The following is a 17,076-nucleotide window of genomic DNA, read 5'->3' as shown; positions in this document are numbered from 1 at the left end:
ATCAGGCATGTTACAGACCTATTTTCAGAGGAAGTATCTGTTTTAATATCGTAATATTGTATTTTATTTTGTAACACATTTGTGATATGATTGGTAACAAGAAACACACTAAAATTCACTGCATTTAATGTACCCATAGATCTCACTGTGTTTTAATAAATATTTGTTATATTTAAAGCAGGGGCGGCTCTAGGCTCATGGGGGCCCTGGGCAGGGAGCGTAGTTATGGAACCCCGAAAGAGGGGGTCCGGGCGGGGCGCAGCGCGGAGGCCAGTGAAGAGGTGGGGGGGGGGGTGGTCAGTGTGTTTGGAAGAGGAACAGAGCCGGAGTCCGCCAAATCCCTGCCTGGGGCCGCCACACAAATATGTATCCATCCTCAGAGGATTATTATATTAAGGATATATATTGGCGAGGTGGCCCCTGGGGTTTGGAGGCCCTGTGCAGGTGCACAGCTTGCACATGCCTAAGGCCACCCCTATTTAAAGTCTTCAAGGAAAGGAAGCAAAGTGCTTGATAGAGGTACAGAAATTCTTGGCAACTTTTGGTAACCCCGAAATGTGGTTTATGAGGCTACATTCTTTCATTAGAGTTTCGTCATACATGATATTGTAGGTTTGGTTATAGACTTTCAAACAAAAATTAAACAAATATACCTAGTATGAAACATAAAACTATTCTTAATACAGTATGAAGGAATCACACTGTAAAATCGAATTAGTTCAATGATTTAAAATCCGTAATCTGATGTTTAATATTTTACAACATTAAAGCCTAATACTTATTCTGTGTTTGAATGTAGAATAAACTTGCTTCTCTGGCTGACTTAATTGAACTTTAAAAACATGGTCTTAGCAGCAAACAATGCAGTCGTTTTTAGTCTGAAGGTATGTCTAATCTACGTCCATCTCTTTTCCTGTTTTAAACCATAAAATATACAAACGTACTCATCCCTCTGGGTATTACACCATTAACATGATCAACAATTTTCAGTAGAAGTATATATCATGAAATTTGCATGCATAGTCTAGAATATTCTACATCAGAGAATTCTGTCAAGCTAGATATGAAACTGGGATTGTTCATGTTTATTGATGATGTCTAAAAGCCAATAAAATATGGTTAAAAAAAATCTGAGAATACTGTTAAGTGTATATACAGGAGCATAATTGATTGTACATGCTGCGCTTGAATAATTTTAGTTATAGTTTCGGATTAAGCTGCACCAATGATGTAGAGCTAAAATTGATCCCAAATAATTTGGAGCCATTTCGATTTGAGGGCTTAATTCAACCCACTCTGTTTACATTTACTAACGAGTTTTGTGGTAGAATGGAGATGTGTCTTACTAAATGATCCCTTATCCCACATAAATGCCTACATAAAGACTATATTTGATTTTGATGATGCCTCAAAATATACTGCAAAGATATGTTCTTGTGACAGATTAGTGTACGTTTTGCTTAACTGCTGAATCTAAGTGACCGTATTCCACAGGAGCAATATGTCTGCAAAGTGTGTTTAGCTTACATATTTAAGTAGATCTTAAATGCTTCCTTTTTGCCCTGCCCACATCAGAGCAGTTTATATTAGCCAACTTAGTAATTCATCTTGTAGGGTCTTACTAATGGTATTAACGTATATCCGCCGTCAGACTGACTAAATCTCTTCAAATCCCCTAGAATAGCTCAAACCATCTGACTTATTTTCTAGCAATGATTAATTACACTACCAGCTGATTATAGGGACCCTCCCAAATAGCCATATGGATTTTTGAATTTTAATGGAGACCTTTTTAGTAACGATGAAAAATAAAGACTGCCAAACTAACAAGTTTCATTTTAAAGAGATTTATTTTTAGATTTTTTCCTTCTACTGTGCTTCTTTCGAGCTTTTAGTATACATTGCCGTCCATCTGGTATTTTGTCACAAAGGACAACACAGCCAGCACACTTCAGTCATCAGTCTTTATGAGATGGTTGACGTTTTTACCATTAACAAATGAAGTAAATTTGCAATAGTGCTAAAAATATTGAAATCTCTGCTCAGTTCTGCTAATGAATGCATGCAGGAAATGAGACCGGGGACCTATGTATGGGCGAGGGCAGCCATGTTGTGTCAACCAAAGATTTAATACTATTAAACAGCGAGCATCCGCGTATTGCACTTTATCGATGGATGTTCGTTACAAAGACACCAGTCTGAAGATAGAGATGCTTGCGCATGCTCCAAACATTAGTGACTTCCGAGACACCATGAACTGTGTAGTGTTACCCAAACCACTGGAAGAAACTCTGCCCATGTCACAAATATATTCTGAACCACAGCCATTTGTTAAAGTGCCCAACATGAAATGTGTTTTCGCAACAAATTCCTAGCTACATATTGGTGTATTTAATTTTGCATTAAATATTTCACGTTTACCCTACAAATCTGCAACCAAACTCTTTTTATATAAAACAACAAGAGGGATGTATGACGGTACAACGCGTGGTATTACCACGCTTACCGTTACAACGCGTCTTTTACAACGCAAGTCGTTACCACAACTTGAGCTGTAGGGGTGCGGACTTAGGAATAGTTAAATTTACTATTCCAACACCAGCCTACGCACAGTAGGGAAGGTGTTGGAATAGTAAATCTACTATTCCTTATCCTTGAGCGCCCTCCAGCGCAAGTCGTGGTTACGACTTGCGTTGTAAAAGACGCGTTGTAACGGTACTGCGGGGTAACATCCTCGTTGTAAAGGATGTTTACCCAACAAGAGGCAAAAGATTGAGCCTTTGGAGGGAGGAGGAATGTAACGGTCTGACTTTGTATTATAAGGGATGAAAAACCCTCTGATGTACAATAAAAAGATATTGCCAGTCTTTTCAGAGTTTTATAAGCTTCTGACTTTGGCTCTGACTCTGACTTTGGCCTCATTCCTGTCTATGGTCATTTCAAGTCCACTGTAATATCCTTGTAACGCTTGGCAGAGGTTATTCTATCTAATATGTGCATCTAATCTCATAATACAGCGACATATTGTCTGTGTAGTGCTGCTCATAGAAGCTTTGCATCAGCACCACGAATATGTAAAATATACGTGCGGGTGGTGCCGAAACACGTCGGCACCAGAAACATATTGCTGGTAAGTTGGGCTGATCAATGGGACAGAAAGTGGATGAGCCCTGCCTAGTTCTCCTGTGGGTGAAATTTGAAACATTACTGCAGCAGTGTTGAACACAACAGACAGAAACAGTAACCCATACAGGGCCAGTTTAGCTCAATTTGCTATTTTCAGTCTGTGATTGTGGTATAACATGGGTTGTATGTCAATACAACGCGGTGTTTACACCGCACTACCATTACAACGCTGGTTTTACAACGCAAGTCGTTACCACGACTTGCGCCGTAGGGTGCTGGACTTAGGAATAGTAAAATTTACTATTCCAACACCAGCCTACGTACAGTAGGGAAGGTGTTGGAATAGTAAATCTACTATTCCTTAGCCTAGAGCGCCCTCCAGCGCAAGTCGTGGTAACGACTTGCGTTGTAAAACCAGCGTTGTAATGGTAGTGCGATGTAAACACCGCGTCGTAATAGATGTTCCCCATAACATGCTGTATGATGACCCGAAGCAGGAAGTCGGCCTTAGCCAAAATGGTGGCTGGTAAACTAGTGACTGGAGTCTTTTAAACCTATTTTATTTTTGTGTTTGGGCTAAAAAAGGCCATGAAACGTTGGTGTAGCTCTAGCTGGAAAGCAATGACAGGTGTACCTTTTTTAGAGAGATCATTTTTTTAACTTTTGCATATGCATTCCTGGACACCAGCACCCCTGCACCTGATAAAAGTATGAGAACGTTTTCTGCTGTGCCCTTCTGCAGGTATGGATGGACGGCTTAGGCATAAACATGAGCAGGAACTCTCTTGCTGGGAGCCATATTGGAAAAGCTTTAGGCTGAATGTGTTGGCTACCTGGAACCCACCTTAACCTCCTTTCTCTTCTTTTGTCGGCAGGTGCCCTTGGTTAACGAGAGAAGTCTCCCCTGTTGTCCCGCTCTACAATGGCGTCGTCTTCCTGTTCGTGCTTGCTAACTTTAGCATGGCTACATTCATGGACCCCGGCGTCTACCCACGAGGTAAACAAAATGTGCCTGTGTGTTTTATGCAGCAAGAAACAGTGGTTCTTGTGGAGACAATGGTATGTAATAAAGGTAATCAGAATGCACAATGGCTATGTACATGGGTCAAATGGATATCAGACAAAAAGTAGCCGAGTACACTGTAGTTGCATATTTGTAGTTTATAAAATATTCCGACAAGTTTCAAAAATACATAACAAATGGTGCTTAGTGTCCCCAGTGCAAAATTGCAACCAAGGAAAGGGAAATTAAGTGACAATTATAATATGGTTTCCATTATTCATGAAGAAACGACCATTTTGAGCTTTCAACAATTTTCTACAACACTGTAAACATTAGTCAATGTTGGAATAATGATTCCTTTCTTTGTGTTTTATGCTGCAGACCAGAGGTACCCCACTCATACTTGTGCAATCTAGTCCAAAGATGCCCCAAACATGGCTGTGTCTTAGGCCTGAAGTACAAAGGAGTGGCTAACCCTAACATCCATGCAGCCGGGTAGTCACTCTTCAAACTTGGGAAGGCCGATGGGATGAAAGTCACAGGACATCTGAAATGCCCTAAGTCTGCCTGAGTGCTATGGGCTTTTTTGATATACCGGCCTGTTGGTTAATTGAACAGTTGCTCTCCTCGGACGGTTGTATGTCGTTACAACGTATTCCGATGCAACGCATGCCTTTACCACGCATGCGTTACAACGGAATGCTTTTTCCACGCATAACCTTTACCACTAATATTCCTTTACCACGCATAGATTTACAACGATTTTCGTTGTAAATGTATGCATGGTAAGGGCATACTCTTGGTAAAGGTTATACCCCTGTCCTGTACCCTTATATGACCCCCATTCCCCACTCCTTATAATTACCCCTGCCCTTAACCCTTAATCTTTTTTTAAAAATAAAATTCCCCTTACCTTTTCACATCGTCTCCTCTCCATCTTCCTTGGTGACATCGTATGTCGTAAAGAGGAAGCGGAAGTTTATTTCTGTTTCCTCTCAAACGACGCCGATTGCCTCCGCTTCGTCACATTAGGTGCGGTTTTTTGGGGGGGCAGACCCCCCAATCCCCCTTTTTATTCCCATACTTTTTTTTGGTGGGTGGGAGACCCCCAAGCCCCCTTTTGCTTTTTTTTAGCCTTTACCACACATGCCTTTACTACGTATCTCGTAGTAAAGATATGCGTGGTAAAGGCTGTTGTGGTAACCACGCATGCGTCGTAATGCATGTGTGGTAAAGGTTTGCGTGGAAACGGCCGCATAGTGGCCGTTTCCCTCCTAGGACAGTCCACCCAAGGCTGGACTGGCTGTACCGGGCATCGGGCGTTTCACTGGACGGGTTGGGACCTTTTCTTTTTTACTGGGGGCCTATTATGCAGTAGTGCTGCACTATATGCCCTCAGTAACAAAAGCAGCAAACTGGCATAATCCACTCACTTTCATTTCCAGCCTCCCGGGGCCTGCGAAAGCTTCACACTTGCACACCCCCAAACTCCTCTTGCAGTGGTCAGGCTCACTCGCCACGCACGGTGCACCCACAAAATTGCCAGGGCTGCTTTGGGTTCCTAGTCTGGCCCTGACTCCACCTCTGCTGTTTCATGGAGTCAGGACGCCAGAGCCCTTTGTGTTTCGAGTAGCAGATGGAAAGCAGCTTCTACAACAAATAAATGAAGGGGAGGACCCAAAAAATCTATTTTCTAAGATGTGGAACAACTGAGCTATGTCTAAAACCAATGCTGGTATCATCCGGGGTACGTCTGGTGTTGCCAGGAGGTGAAAGATGCAACGTCTAGGGCTGCAGGGGAATTGCACCGAGTGAACAGGCCTGCGGATCGCACAGTTGCCGAACGAGTGGGAAGGCACATGACAGGTCCCCGACACCTCAAGGTCCTTGCTAGGGAAATGTTCCCAAAGCACAGGAACCAGCAGCAAGGGAGAGGAAGGGCTAAAAATAGCCCAGGTTTTTCTTCTTCCACTCTCTGAGGAGAAGCAGGTCTGCAGGAAATGTAGCGGCAGCAAGTTATTCGCGAGGCAGGTGCGCGTCACGCGTGGATATAGTCGCAGCGGAGCCGCCTCAAGAGAAATGAGAGGTTTCCTGACAGGTCTTTGCTGCCATCTGACAAATGCTTTACTCTGCCCCAGCCCTACTGGCATTTTTATGGCACCTGCCACACATGCAGCTGGTTCAAGCTCAGCCCTGCCGCCCGCCCTGTTCAAAGGGGTAGGCAGTATGTGACTGATTCTGTCCCAGCCCTGCAGGCCTTTATTGAGGCCTTCCTATTTCGCCTCAGTTTGTTCACAAGTCTGGATTGGGCCCAAACACGTGCAGGTCCCCAGTTCTGTCTTTGCAAGATACCCTGTTGTGTTCGGAGAGACGCTCATCTGCACAGTTTCGAAAGTATAGTAAAAATGTGCAGTTTAAAAAAAGAGTGGATTTTTTTTTTACGTGTGCAAGTTAACACCCCACATAAAGTGAAAATCTGCTGCCCTTTAAAAATGTGGACTGCACGGTGAAACAATGTGTGGCTGGGAGGAACTGGACATCTCTCAGCAGCAGTTTATAGAGGGCTTTAAGTGGGCCGGGTCTCACCGGTGCTGAGCACCGGCAGTTTTTTAAATGGGGGCTCGAAACAGGTCTCTATAGGGCTCTGTCTTGTGCCCTGTCACAGGCGGGCCGTTTTTTTCTGAACTGCAGGGACAGCAGGCATATCATGTGTGTGTACTCACACCCTCACTTCTCACTAGTAGTAGTACAGCATGACGTCATGCCAGGTGAGCGTTGTAGGGGAAGGGAAATCCTTTAAAGAGAGTCATTTTCTCTCTAGATTTCCCTTCTCTTTTTAAAACTCAGGAGCAGCAACATTGTCGTGGTGTCACCAGGGCTTTAGGTGGAAGCCTTTTCAATAATATACAAGCCATAGTTGCTGGTTATTTATCTTATGCAACTAACAACCAGTGACAAAGCCAATAGTCCTGGCTTGTTGTAGGTATGATGTTACTTGGTGTATCATATATCTGGATGCAATGACCGAAACCTCAAAATACAAGTCGGGCGGCACACTATACTAGGCACAGATTTTTAGCTTACGTGTTTTTGAGCCACACCCTTAATTATGTCGGCCACACCCCTTTGAGAGACCCCTCCCAGTTTTTTTTATCCCACTTAAAGCCCTGCGTTTATAACATTTTGCTTTTCTTATTTCTCGCAGCTGACGAGGACGAGGACAAAGACGACGACTTCCGGGCTCCGCTGTACAAGAACGTGGAGATTAAAGGCATCCAAGTACGGATGAAATGGTGCGCCACGTGCCACTTCTACCGCCCGCCGCGCTGCTCGCACTGCAGCGTCTGCGACAACTGCGTGGAGGTGAGCGCCGTGCGTGCTGCGTCATCACGCCGCGCCAGGCTGGGGCTATGCAAACTGATGTGGATTGGTTGCTCTAAAACATGGGTACTCACAGACATTTTCCTGGGGGCCACAAAGTTTGCCTACGGCGCTACCGAGGGTCGCACTGATGCCATCAGGCGGTGTAAAGTGGGTGGAAGGGAAGCAAAGCATGTATTTTTAGTTGCTGTCTTTAAAAACAAAAGTGTTCCTAAAGTTAAGGGCCTAGTTGCTCCCGCTCCCTAACTGCAATGAACCTTTAAATAAGTGCTTGCTATATATTTAACTTTTTTTTTTAATGTTAGTGCTGAATCGAATAAACGGCAGCCAAGTGGCGCTGCTGCCTCCCAGGGGGACGCATGTAGAAGTCAGGAAGGCTGAATGTGGCCCCCGGGCCGTACTTTGAGCATCACTGCTCTAAAAGTTACATAGGCAACATCACCCACAAAAGTGATACACAAATACATGTAGATAAGTTTTAATTTATAAATGGTTGCGCTAAGACTTACATAGGCAACGTCGCCCACAAAAGTGATATTTAAATACATGTGGGTATGTTTTAGTGTATAAAACCTTGTTTTCTACCAGAAGTGCAGCCCATACTAACACAGGTGAAGTTGAAAGGTGGTGAATATGACGCAAACATTCATAAGATCAGATGCAGTTCTCAAACACTTCTATATTGCATATCCTTACAATTAAAAGCACAGAAAACATGGTTACTGGTCTGTGCTGAAATCAGGATTAAAATACATGTTGCCGAGGGCAGTGATTCAGGTAATAAACGCAAACATGTCAGACTCTCTCAAATTGTGCTAAAAGGCTGCTTTAAGGCGAACTAGTCCCCCTTCCAATGTACCTGGCATAATGCCTTACAACTACACATAAAGTTCCTCACTAAAACAACAAACATTCCTAAGCCCATCCCCCTTAAACCTCCCTATGTACCCCATGACACGCCCCTACTGGAAACGTGCACATTCACATAGTGTATTTATTCACTCCTTTGAGAAACCTCAACTTCTCACAACCTGCAGTCTCACTGCACCCCACCAGACCTGACTCACCCATCTCATCCTTACCAACCCTTCCATCCTCTCTTAACAAGTACCTCACCGGCTCGCTCTTCCCCCCTCCTTTAACTTTCCTTCCTATGTGGACCGGCTCCCACTCGCGGGAACCCTTCCATCACTTATTGTAGTCACTGCTGGTCAAAAATCCACAATCATCCAGCCACTCACCACCAAATGTTTACTCATTAAAAGGTTTGGGCGGGTTATGATGAAAGCACGTTTCCAGAGGGTGCACAAGGGAAGGTGAGAAGGAGAAAGCCTTTCATTGCACACCCACCCAAACCTCACCAACCAATGGGCTCGTGCCTCCCATTGCCGGCCTGCTGCAAGTCACCTGTGCTTCCTAGGGGGAGAACATGTATTTTCCTGTTAGTGATTTGGCGTGTGTGTGACGTCACGAGACACATTGCATATATGAGATTTCATGGGATAAGATATACCTGCGATATTATATGCTAGAGGGGTGATGTTTCCACAGAAGAAGATGGTGCACAAACTACAGGTCTCCAATGTCAATCATGCCGCCTGACCCAGCCTTTCATCCTTCCCAGGTAGATAGAAGCAATTAGTATTACACTGGCCAATAGCTTTTTAGGTGCTGTTTGAAAAAAAACATGATGTGATGCAAGTAAGTGGAGGGCAGAGATTGTGTGTGAGGGATACTGGAAAGATGTGTGATGTGTGTTCATGTGTCCGATTGTATTCTAAAGTGTGCACATAATTGTGATATCCTTCGGAAAAGTGCATATGGGAGATAGTTTAGCATGTAATTTGAGAGGGATTATGTTTGTCAAGGTTGGATTTAAAACGACCACTGTACAGGAAAGAGGTATATGAAAAAATGTTGTGGTGGCAGACACATGGCACATGGGTTGGTGGTCTAGTGGGAATCGTGAAAGAGGGAAATGGCGGCTGGTTCTCGGTTAAGCTCGGCTTGTATACATCTGTAGACAGGCCACGTTGCAGAAGAGAGTGGGGATGATGAATGGGAAATGCAAAGAGGTGAGGGGGAAGGATGGTAAGCGGTAGAGTCTTCAGGGAGCTGCCTGGTGTCTTGCGTGCGGTCAGTAAGTTGTGGTGAGTCTGCGACAAAGTATTATTGGTCGCTTATTTTGTTTCTGTAAGTGTGCTTGTGTGACGTCATGTGAGACACTGTGTACATATGTGAGATGCCACGTAAGTTCACCTCAGTGCCCAGCCTTATGTGGGAAGGAAGACCTCTCCAGTTGTGTGGCATCTCTGTCTTTTACAACTGTACACCCCTAGAAGAGACCCGAAAGGAAATGTGCAGTGACATCACTGTTATACAGTGATGTCACTGTATGACCTCTGCATGCCCCATACAAGGTATCACTGCTACAACTCCTGAGTTGTGTAGGAATGTACAGTCTTGCGCAATGTTTGGCACGGGCACCAGTGCGCTTCTCTTTCAGTCGTGCGTGCTAATGTTCTGAGGAAACAGGACCTGCCCTCATGAATATTTTATACACCTCTGCACCAATGATCTCCCACAGAAGTCATTACTCACACATTAATAAGGAACGCTCCAGCGTTTTATGATTAAGTGACTTTTCTTAATTACGCTTTAAAGTACTGAACCTGTTGTGTTCTTTAAAGTGAAGCGTAAATTAATACTTTGCTTTAAAGTATGGAATGAATGCACCTGTGCTCGGTAACATCCTGGTGTAAGTGCTACATGTGAATGAGCAAAGTGACGCTTTGCAATTCAGTTAACAATTCAGTCAATGGTGCCATCTAATATCCTGGTTAATGCCCCCCTGGTTAAAGTTATGTTATCAGACCCGATTCTTATAGCGCTCATTCTAACATTAAAAGGACCATTCGGCTCTAGCTGAGTGCGACACACTGTATCGCTGGTTTAGAAGATTTGGGGCCATATGTATCAACATTCCGTTTTGCGATTTCGAAATTTTTTAAGGAATCGCTATTTAGAAATCGCAAAATGGTATGTATGTAGAAAATCGCTTCTTTTTAGCGATTCCTTAATATTCCTTAATTGCTAATCGCAATTAAGGAATAATTTCCCAATCATTTCTATGGGCCAGGCGGCCCATAGGAATGAAGGGGAAATTTGCGATTCGCAATTTGCTAATCGCAAATTGAGAATATTTTCAAGGGTGCAGGGGTGTCCAAAGGACACCCTGTTGCACCCCTGAAATCTGCATGGGTGCACATGTGGCGCACATACATGCCCAAAGGGCATGTATGTGCGTCACATGGCACTTAGAAAATTGAAAAAATATGCATCTTGAAAGGAATTCGCAACTTACCACCAACTACAAGTTGGTGGTAATTTGCAATTTCTTAAGGGCATTTTGGATTTTTTTTTTGCTTGATACATTGCATTTAAGGAATCGCAAAATTTGCGATTCCTTAAATGCAATCGCAAAATAAGGAATGGCAAATTTTGCGATTCCTTATTTTGCACCAAAATTGTTTCATACATACCATTTTGTGATGTAGCAAGGCCATTTGGCCTTGATACATATGGCCCCTGATCAGAGACGGCAAGCTGTTTTGTTTACGAGTTGTAAACTGTAAACATAAGTGTCATTCTTAACTTGTATTTATGACTGGTGCTTCTGTTTGAGTCGAGAGTAGTACACAATAGTGTACTTCTTAATGAGTTGCGAGCAGCTGTGTCTTGGTAGGAGTTGTGTCCTTTTTAGCTCAGGTGAATCGAGTTGTGACTTGCGAGCACCCGTGTATTTACGAGTTTACAAGTTGTACGCGTCATGTTTTCGTGTCCTGTAATCAGCAGACTCTGAGTTGTAAATTATCATCTTCAGAGCTTGTCCTTGAGGTGTAAGTTGTAAGCATCAGTGTCTGTGAGATGAATGATGTTTACATTAGTGTGTTTCTTTGGGATGGGCGCCTCACTGCCTTGATTACGAGGTGTAACATAGAAGCTCAGGTGTATTGTTGAGTTGTGGTTTTATGAAGTCGTGCATTTGCGAGTTTTGAGCATCAGTGTGTTTATTTAGGAGTTGCAAGCCTTTGTATGCTTGTTTGAGTTGGGAGTTCTATGCATTACTGCATTTCTTTGAGTTGTGTCGCATTGTCTTTGTTTTTCTTTGTTTGTCATTTGTAAATTGTAAGCCTTGCTATATGTGATTGATGGTAGGCATCCGTGTATTTTAGTTGTAAACATCAATTTGTTCGAGCTATAATTTCTGAGAATCAGTGGATTTCAGTTAAAAGTAGTTAGCATCGGTGTTTTTCTGTGTGAGTTGTAAGTATGTGTGTTTTTGCTTACGACTTATAATTTATAAGCCTCAGTGTCTCTGTGTCGTGTGTTGTAACCATCAGTTTGTGTACGGTTGTGCTTCTCTTTCAAACAATGCATGTCGAACCTAATGTTGTTTGTCTGCTTAGGGTGCTACATGAAGACAGCACAACACGTGGAAGGCCTGTGCCTTAGATCAGGGAACTAGAAATATGTTTTAATAGAGGACAGCATTAGGTAGCAAATCAGGTGAAATTATGCGGTATAATCCGTGCTTAATTTGTGAAAACATTAAGTGCCAGTGATGGTAACAACACAACTACTAACCTTCACACTCCTACAAGTGTGACAGTTCAGACTGTTCCAGGTCCCCAAAGCTATAAGAATTTCTTGGGCGGCAGGTAATAGTCATTTTTCATGTATATTAAATTAATTGTTGTTGTGGTCATCTCTAAATTAGCCACCATTTGGCAGGCTGTCACAAGCACCGGTGTTGACAATTAAGTGCCGGTACCAAGCACCGGAAACCACCGTCTCAAATTAAGTACTGTGTGTGGTTTTTTTTTTTGGTGGAAGCAGTGACGGATGCAGTAAGAGGTGGTGATTGTGATGGCTCACACTCGAGTCCTGGAAAAATAATTTTTAACTGCCTTTTGTAGAAAAAAAAATAATTGCTTTCTGTATACAATCTATGTAATAGATTAAAAAATAGACTGTGTGATCGTTGAGTGCATTTTCAGTTGTAAAATAGTCCCTCATACATTGCAGTGCAAACACTTCACAGGAGGCAGGAGGGTTCGCCGAACAGCCAATGGCGTATTGTGAGAGGGCAATACTGCCATGGGTAGACCCTTAGCCTCTATGTATAATTTAGAAAAATAGTAGTAGAATGTCTTGCAAACAGCTACACTGTCCAGCCCGACCAAAAAACCAATGGTATGCGCCCAGAGGAATTAGCCCTCTACGACCTAGGACCCGAATGCCTCAACACGCGACTGTCCTTCTACAACCCCACCCGCCAACTACGATCGTCCAATCAAGCCCTCGCCGCTATTCCGCGCATCCATAAATCCACCATGGGGGGAAGATCCTTCTCCTACTTAGCAGCCAAAACCTGGAATTCTCTCCCCACCCACCTCCGCCTTACACAGAACCACCTCTCCTTCAGAAAGCAACTAAAAACTTGGATATTTGATAAGTAAGGTACCCCCCCCCCAAGCGCCTTGAGACCCTCTGGGTGAGTAGTGCGCTATACAAATTTTTTAACTTGAACTTGATTAAGTCAAGAATGTTGTCACTCACTTTTGTGTTACCTTGATACTAAATACATAATTCTGCTTTTCTCCCGGTTTCATACTTTTTTTCAGGTTGGGTGCCTAATTTTTCTAATGTTGAAGTAAGTCTACCCGAAGGTTAACTCCTCTCTCTCTCTCTCTCTCTCTCTCTCTCTCTCTGCCGGCAGGACTTCGATCACCATTGCCCCTGGGTGAACAACTGCATTGGCCGAAGGAACTACCGCTATTTCTTCCTGTTCCTGCTGTCGCTGAGCGTGCACATGGTGGGGGTCTTCAGCTCCGGCCTCCTCTTCGTTTTAAATCACGCAGAGCGCCTGGGGGCGGTGCACACCACCATCACGTATCCTTCCAAGAGGGGCAACTGGGGAAGGGGTAACAGCAAGTTAAGAGAATACAAAGTCTGTTATTCGTGATCTTTTTGGGGACAGATCTTGGATTGGAGCCCAGGCACAGAAAATGGGTGGTTCCAAGAGTCTGTTCCCACAGGAGAGATTACATACAACTCCACAGGCAGCCAAACCAGGTTCAGCTTTAAATAGTGCTTAAGTTGTTAAAAAAAAAAAAATATATATATATATATACATACATACATATACATCTGGGCTCTCGCTACGAGGCCACTGCAGCCCGTACCATACATTGCCCCTTCCACGCTGCCATTGATAGTAACAGCACAACTACTAACCATTACACTCCTATAAGGGTGTCAATTCAGACTATTTCAGAACCCAAAGCAATAAGAGTGGCTTGAGCGGCAGGTAATAGTCATTTTTAATGTATATTGAATTAATAATAAACTGCTGTTGTGGTCATCTCGAAATTAACCAGACAGCGCCACCTTGTGGCAGACTGTCTCAAACGCTGGTGTTGGTAATTAAGTGCCGGTGCTGAGCACCGGAAACCACTGGTTCAAATTAAGCACTGGCCTTACTGAAGATTACTGAAGCATGCCACAGCCAACAGGAAATAACCTGGACCCATACATGTGATGAGCTAAAACCTTCCCAGTCCATTCGTGAGTGGTTAATCCAGTTCAGGGGTTATTTACATTGTATCACGTGCAGTCCCATTTATCATATTATAGGCGCAGGCCTGTGAGCACCAGAATACCAAGAAAGACTGGATGACCTACACATACATGTAATCATGAGATTTAGGAGCCAAGTTTCAACCTCAAATGAGGTTCCCAGGAAATGTTGTTAATTTTTTCATAAAGCTACAGCAGAATGCAGGATGAGAGCTATTTTGCAAAAACCATCATCAAATGGTCCTTTTGCTGTTGAAGGCGTGCATTTACCTGCTGTTGGATTTTGAAAGATAACAAGACCTATTGTCTTTGCCAGTGCTTGTTAAATGTAGAGTATGAAAGAAAGCTCTTCGTAGGCTTTGATTGAGGCATTACTGTTGCATTGTCTGTGTCTTGCAGGGTGAGACAGCACAGACCCTGGCTTCCCATCCACAGACAATTGTGCTGTGACTCTTGGCTAAAGCCATGTCCTCTTTAAACTGAGCTGGCAAGAGACTTCCAGTCCCAAGCCAGGCACCCAGGAGCAGATTGGCCTATAGAAATGTCATGAAAGGCTCTAAAATGCCAGGAGGGTTGGGACCCAGACAGTCGATGCCAGCTGTGATTTAAAAACACACTTGTTTGGAATCTCTGTCTAGCTCTGCGAGTCGGTTTCACTCTGTTCTTCTTTCCTCAAGCGCTACGAGGCCTCCGGGTAGTTAAGCGCTATACAAGTATCCTTTCATTCATTCATCTGTAACCCATCCCTCCACCCCCTCTCCCCGTCTTATGCGATGAGGACCTATCATGGTTTACCTCCTGTGCGTGGATGGACTTTCCATACACCATGGCATGAGGCAGACTCTTGAGTAAATGCACATCTGTGCCCATCACCCACTCATTGCAAACTCCTGGCCTGTCGTCCCTTTCATAAACTGGGTCACGGTTGCGGTTCTTCGGAGGATGCCTGCTCAAAAAACCAAGAGTTGCATCTTCAATGACCTGCTCTTGCAATTCTACATCAGGAAACTGCCAGAACAAACCTAGCCAATTCATTGTTTACCTCTCTGAAAGCCTTGGCAAAGATTCCCTACCCTATAGAATTGGCTGGAAAATGGCAAAATGTGATTCACCCTGACCAATCAGAGATGGCCCTGTTGCCCGAGCAGAAGGGGAAGTGTTCCACCCTGGCCAATCGGAGAACGTGCGCTGGAACGTGTTCTCACCCTGACCAATTAGGTCACATGTTTTGCATCTACCAGGCTGGTTAGTGCCTAGAAAAGATGGCTTGGAAGACAGAATGGACTGGCCAGGATGGCATCTTCCAGGCCGAGCCAGCAACCTGTCGTGGAGCACTGCTCTTGCACCTGGACAGGTCAAAGTTTTAACACCGAAAGTGATCGAAGTACTGTACTAAGTCTCAGCCTCCCAAGTAACAAACGTTTCACACCTGAATGCAGCTTAGGTGCACTAAAATACTATTTGCTGTTCGAAAGGATACGACTTAACTTGCAGAATTAGGATGTAGAATTTCAGAATTGTACAGTGTGTCTACGACAGTGATAAAACATTCATCAATATATTGCATTGCCCGCTGTCTTAAGTCGAGGGTCTTTAAATGCGGGTGTATCTTGGGAGGAGCAAAGGGGTGTTTTAAAAAAAAAAAATGTTATACACACCTTCAAAATTGCAAATTTCTGTGTAGTCAAACATTTCCAGTGGGGATTTTCATCTCTTTTTGCACAGCTAAAAATACCCCAAAATATTATATCATAGGTGTATAAATGGGTGGAATGACTCCACTAACAACCCACATTTTTAGAAAGCGTGTTGGAAAAGCGCTTTCTCTACAGACAAAAAAAAAAAAAAAAAAACAAAAAAAAAAAAACAGAACAGTCTTATATGCAAAGTCACATTTCTGGAACAGTCATGCAGATTTAAAAATCTACATGAATAAGAGTTTCAGAAATAAACTCAATGGCGGGAAAAAACAATCTAAGGATGGAGTCGATGCCCATGCGCACTATCGTCCAAAGGAGGAGTCACCTATCTTGTGTCTACAAAGACTTCTTCCAAGACAACAACATGCAAGCATCCGAGCCCAACACCAGATGGCGATCTAATGCTAAGTGTGAGAATCTGCAGCTCTACATCCCAAGAACAGATGCATACTGCTAAGTAGCAATTTCCTTATAAGTTCTCCATTAATGATGTGGTTAATTCGGCCACCAGAGGTACTGCTACCGTCCGGCACGTCATCGTTTGCAGTTGGAAAAAATGACCCATTTTGTGATGGACCAGGAGGGTCCACTTAGAAATGGGGACATGCTGGTGCAATGGGATTTAATACACCCACCCAACCCCCTAGTTATTCCTCATTCCTGTGTGGATTTGCACCTGGACATTTTGGCTGCTTTAAACAGATGGAATCTCTGGGGAAAACTGTTTGGGCCTCTGATGTTTCCACATTATTCTTAATTCCGGATGGTCCCGGTAACCAGGCCCGGTTAATCGCAGACTACAAGTAATTTGTGATGAGGCCCTACATGCACCGCTGGAGTTCTTTGTCTGACGTAGATTTCTAGCACAAGTCTTGGGGAGGTTTGAGAATCCCCTAAAAAGTCAAAAAGTTACTTCAAACAGCGATGTAAATGTACTGGGGTGACATTATGACATTTCAATGCTGGGCTTTGTGAATTGGCCACACCCACAATTTAATAAAAAAATAATATGGAGGGGAGTATTTATTCACATGATAAAAATGATTGCCTTTTTACACTAGGCTACCTTGCCCGAAGAATACCTCTATTTGGCTAACACATATTTTTAGTCCATTAGGCCGAAGAAGGTATCCTCCGTACCGGGGTGCCTAATGAATAAAGTACTTTCCTCATAATGTTACCCTGAGCCTCTCTCACCTGAGACTATCTTTTCCCATCAGACAA

General features: G+C 43.6%; 1 protein-coding gene across 1 annotated transcript in view; it reads left to right on the top strand.

The window, feature by feature from the left end:
* Nucleotides 1-17,076, top strand: part of ZDHHC8 (zDHHC palmitoyltransferase 8) — a 247,052-nt gene that overhangs the window by 179,442 nt on the left and 50,534 nt on the right. The window contains exons 2-4 of the mRNA XM_078667919.1: nucleotides 4,002-4,123; nucleotides 7,335-7,492; nucleotides 13,293-13,465. Of these exons, the coding sequence (XP_078524045.1) occupies nucleotides 4,002-4,123; nucleotides 7,335-7,492; nucleotides 13,293-13,465 (453 nt within the window). The remainder of the gene's footprint in view (nucleotides 1-4,001; nucleotides 4,124-7,334; nucleotides 7,493-13,292; nucleotides 13,466-17,076) is intronic.

This window comes from Lissotriton helveticus, chromosome 11, assembly GCF_964261635.1.
Source record: "Lissotriton helveticus chromosome 11, aLisHel1.1, whole genome shotgun sequence".
Lineage (NCBI taxonomy): Eukaryota > Metazoa > Chordata > Amphibia > Caudata > Salamandridae > Lissotriton > Lissotriton helveticus.
The sequence above is the reverse complement of the archived record's forward strand: the minus strand, read 5'-3'. Positions and strand labels throughout refer to the sequence as shown.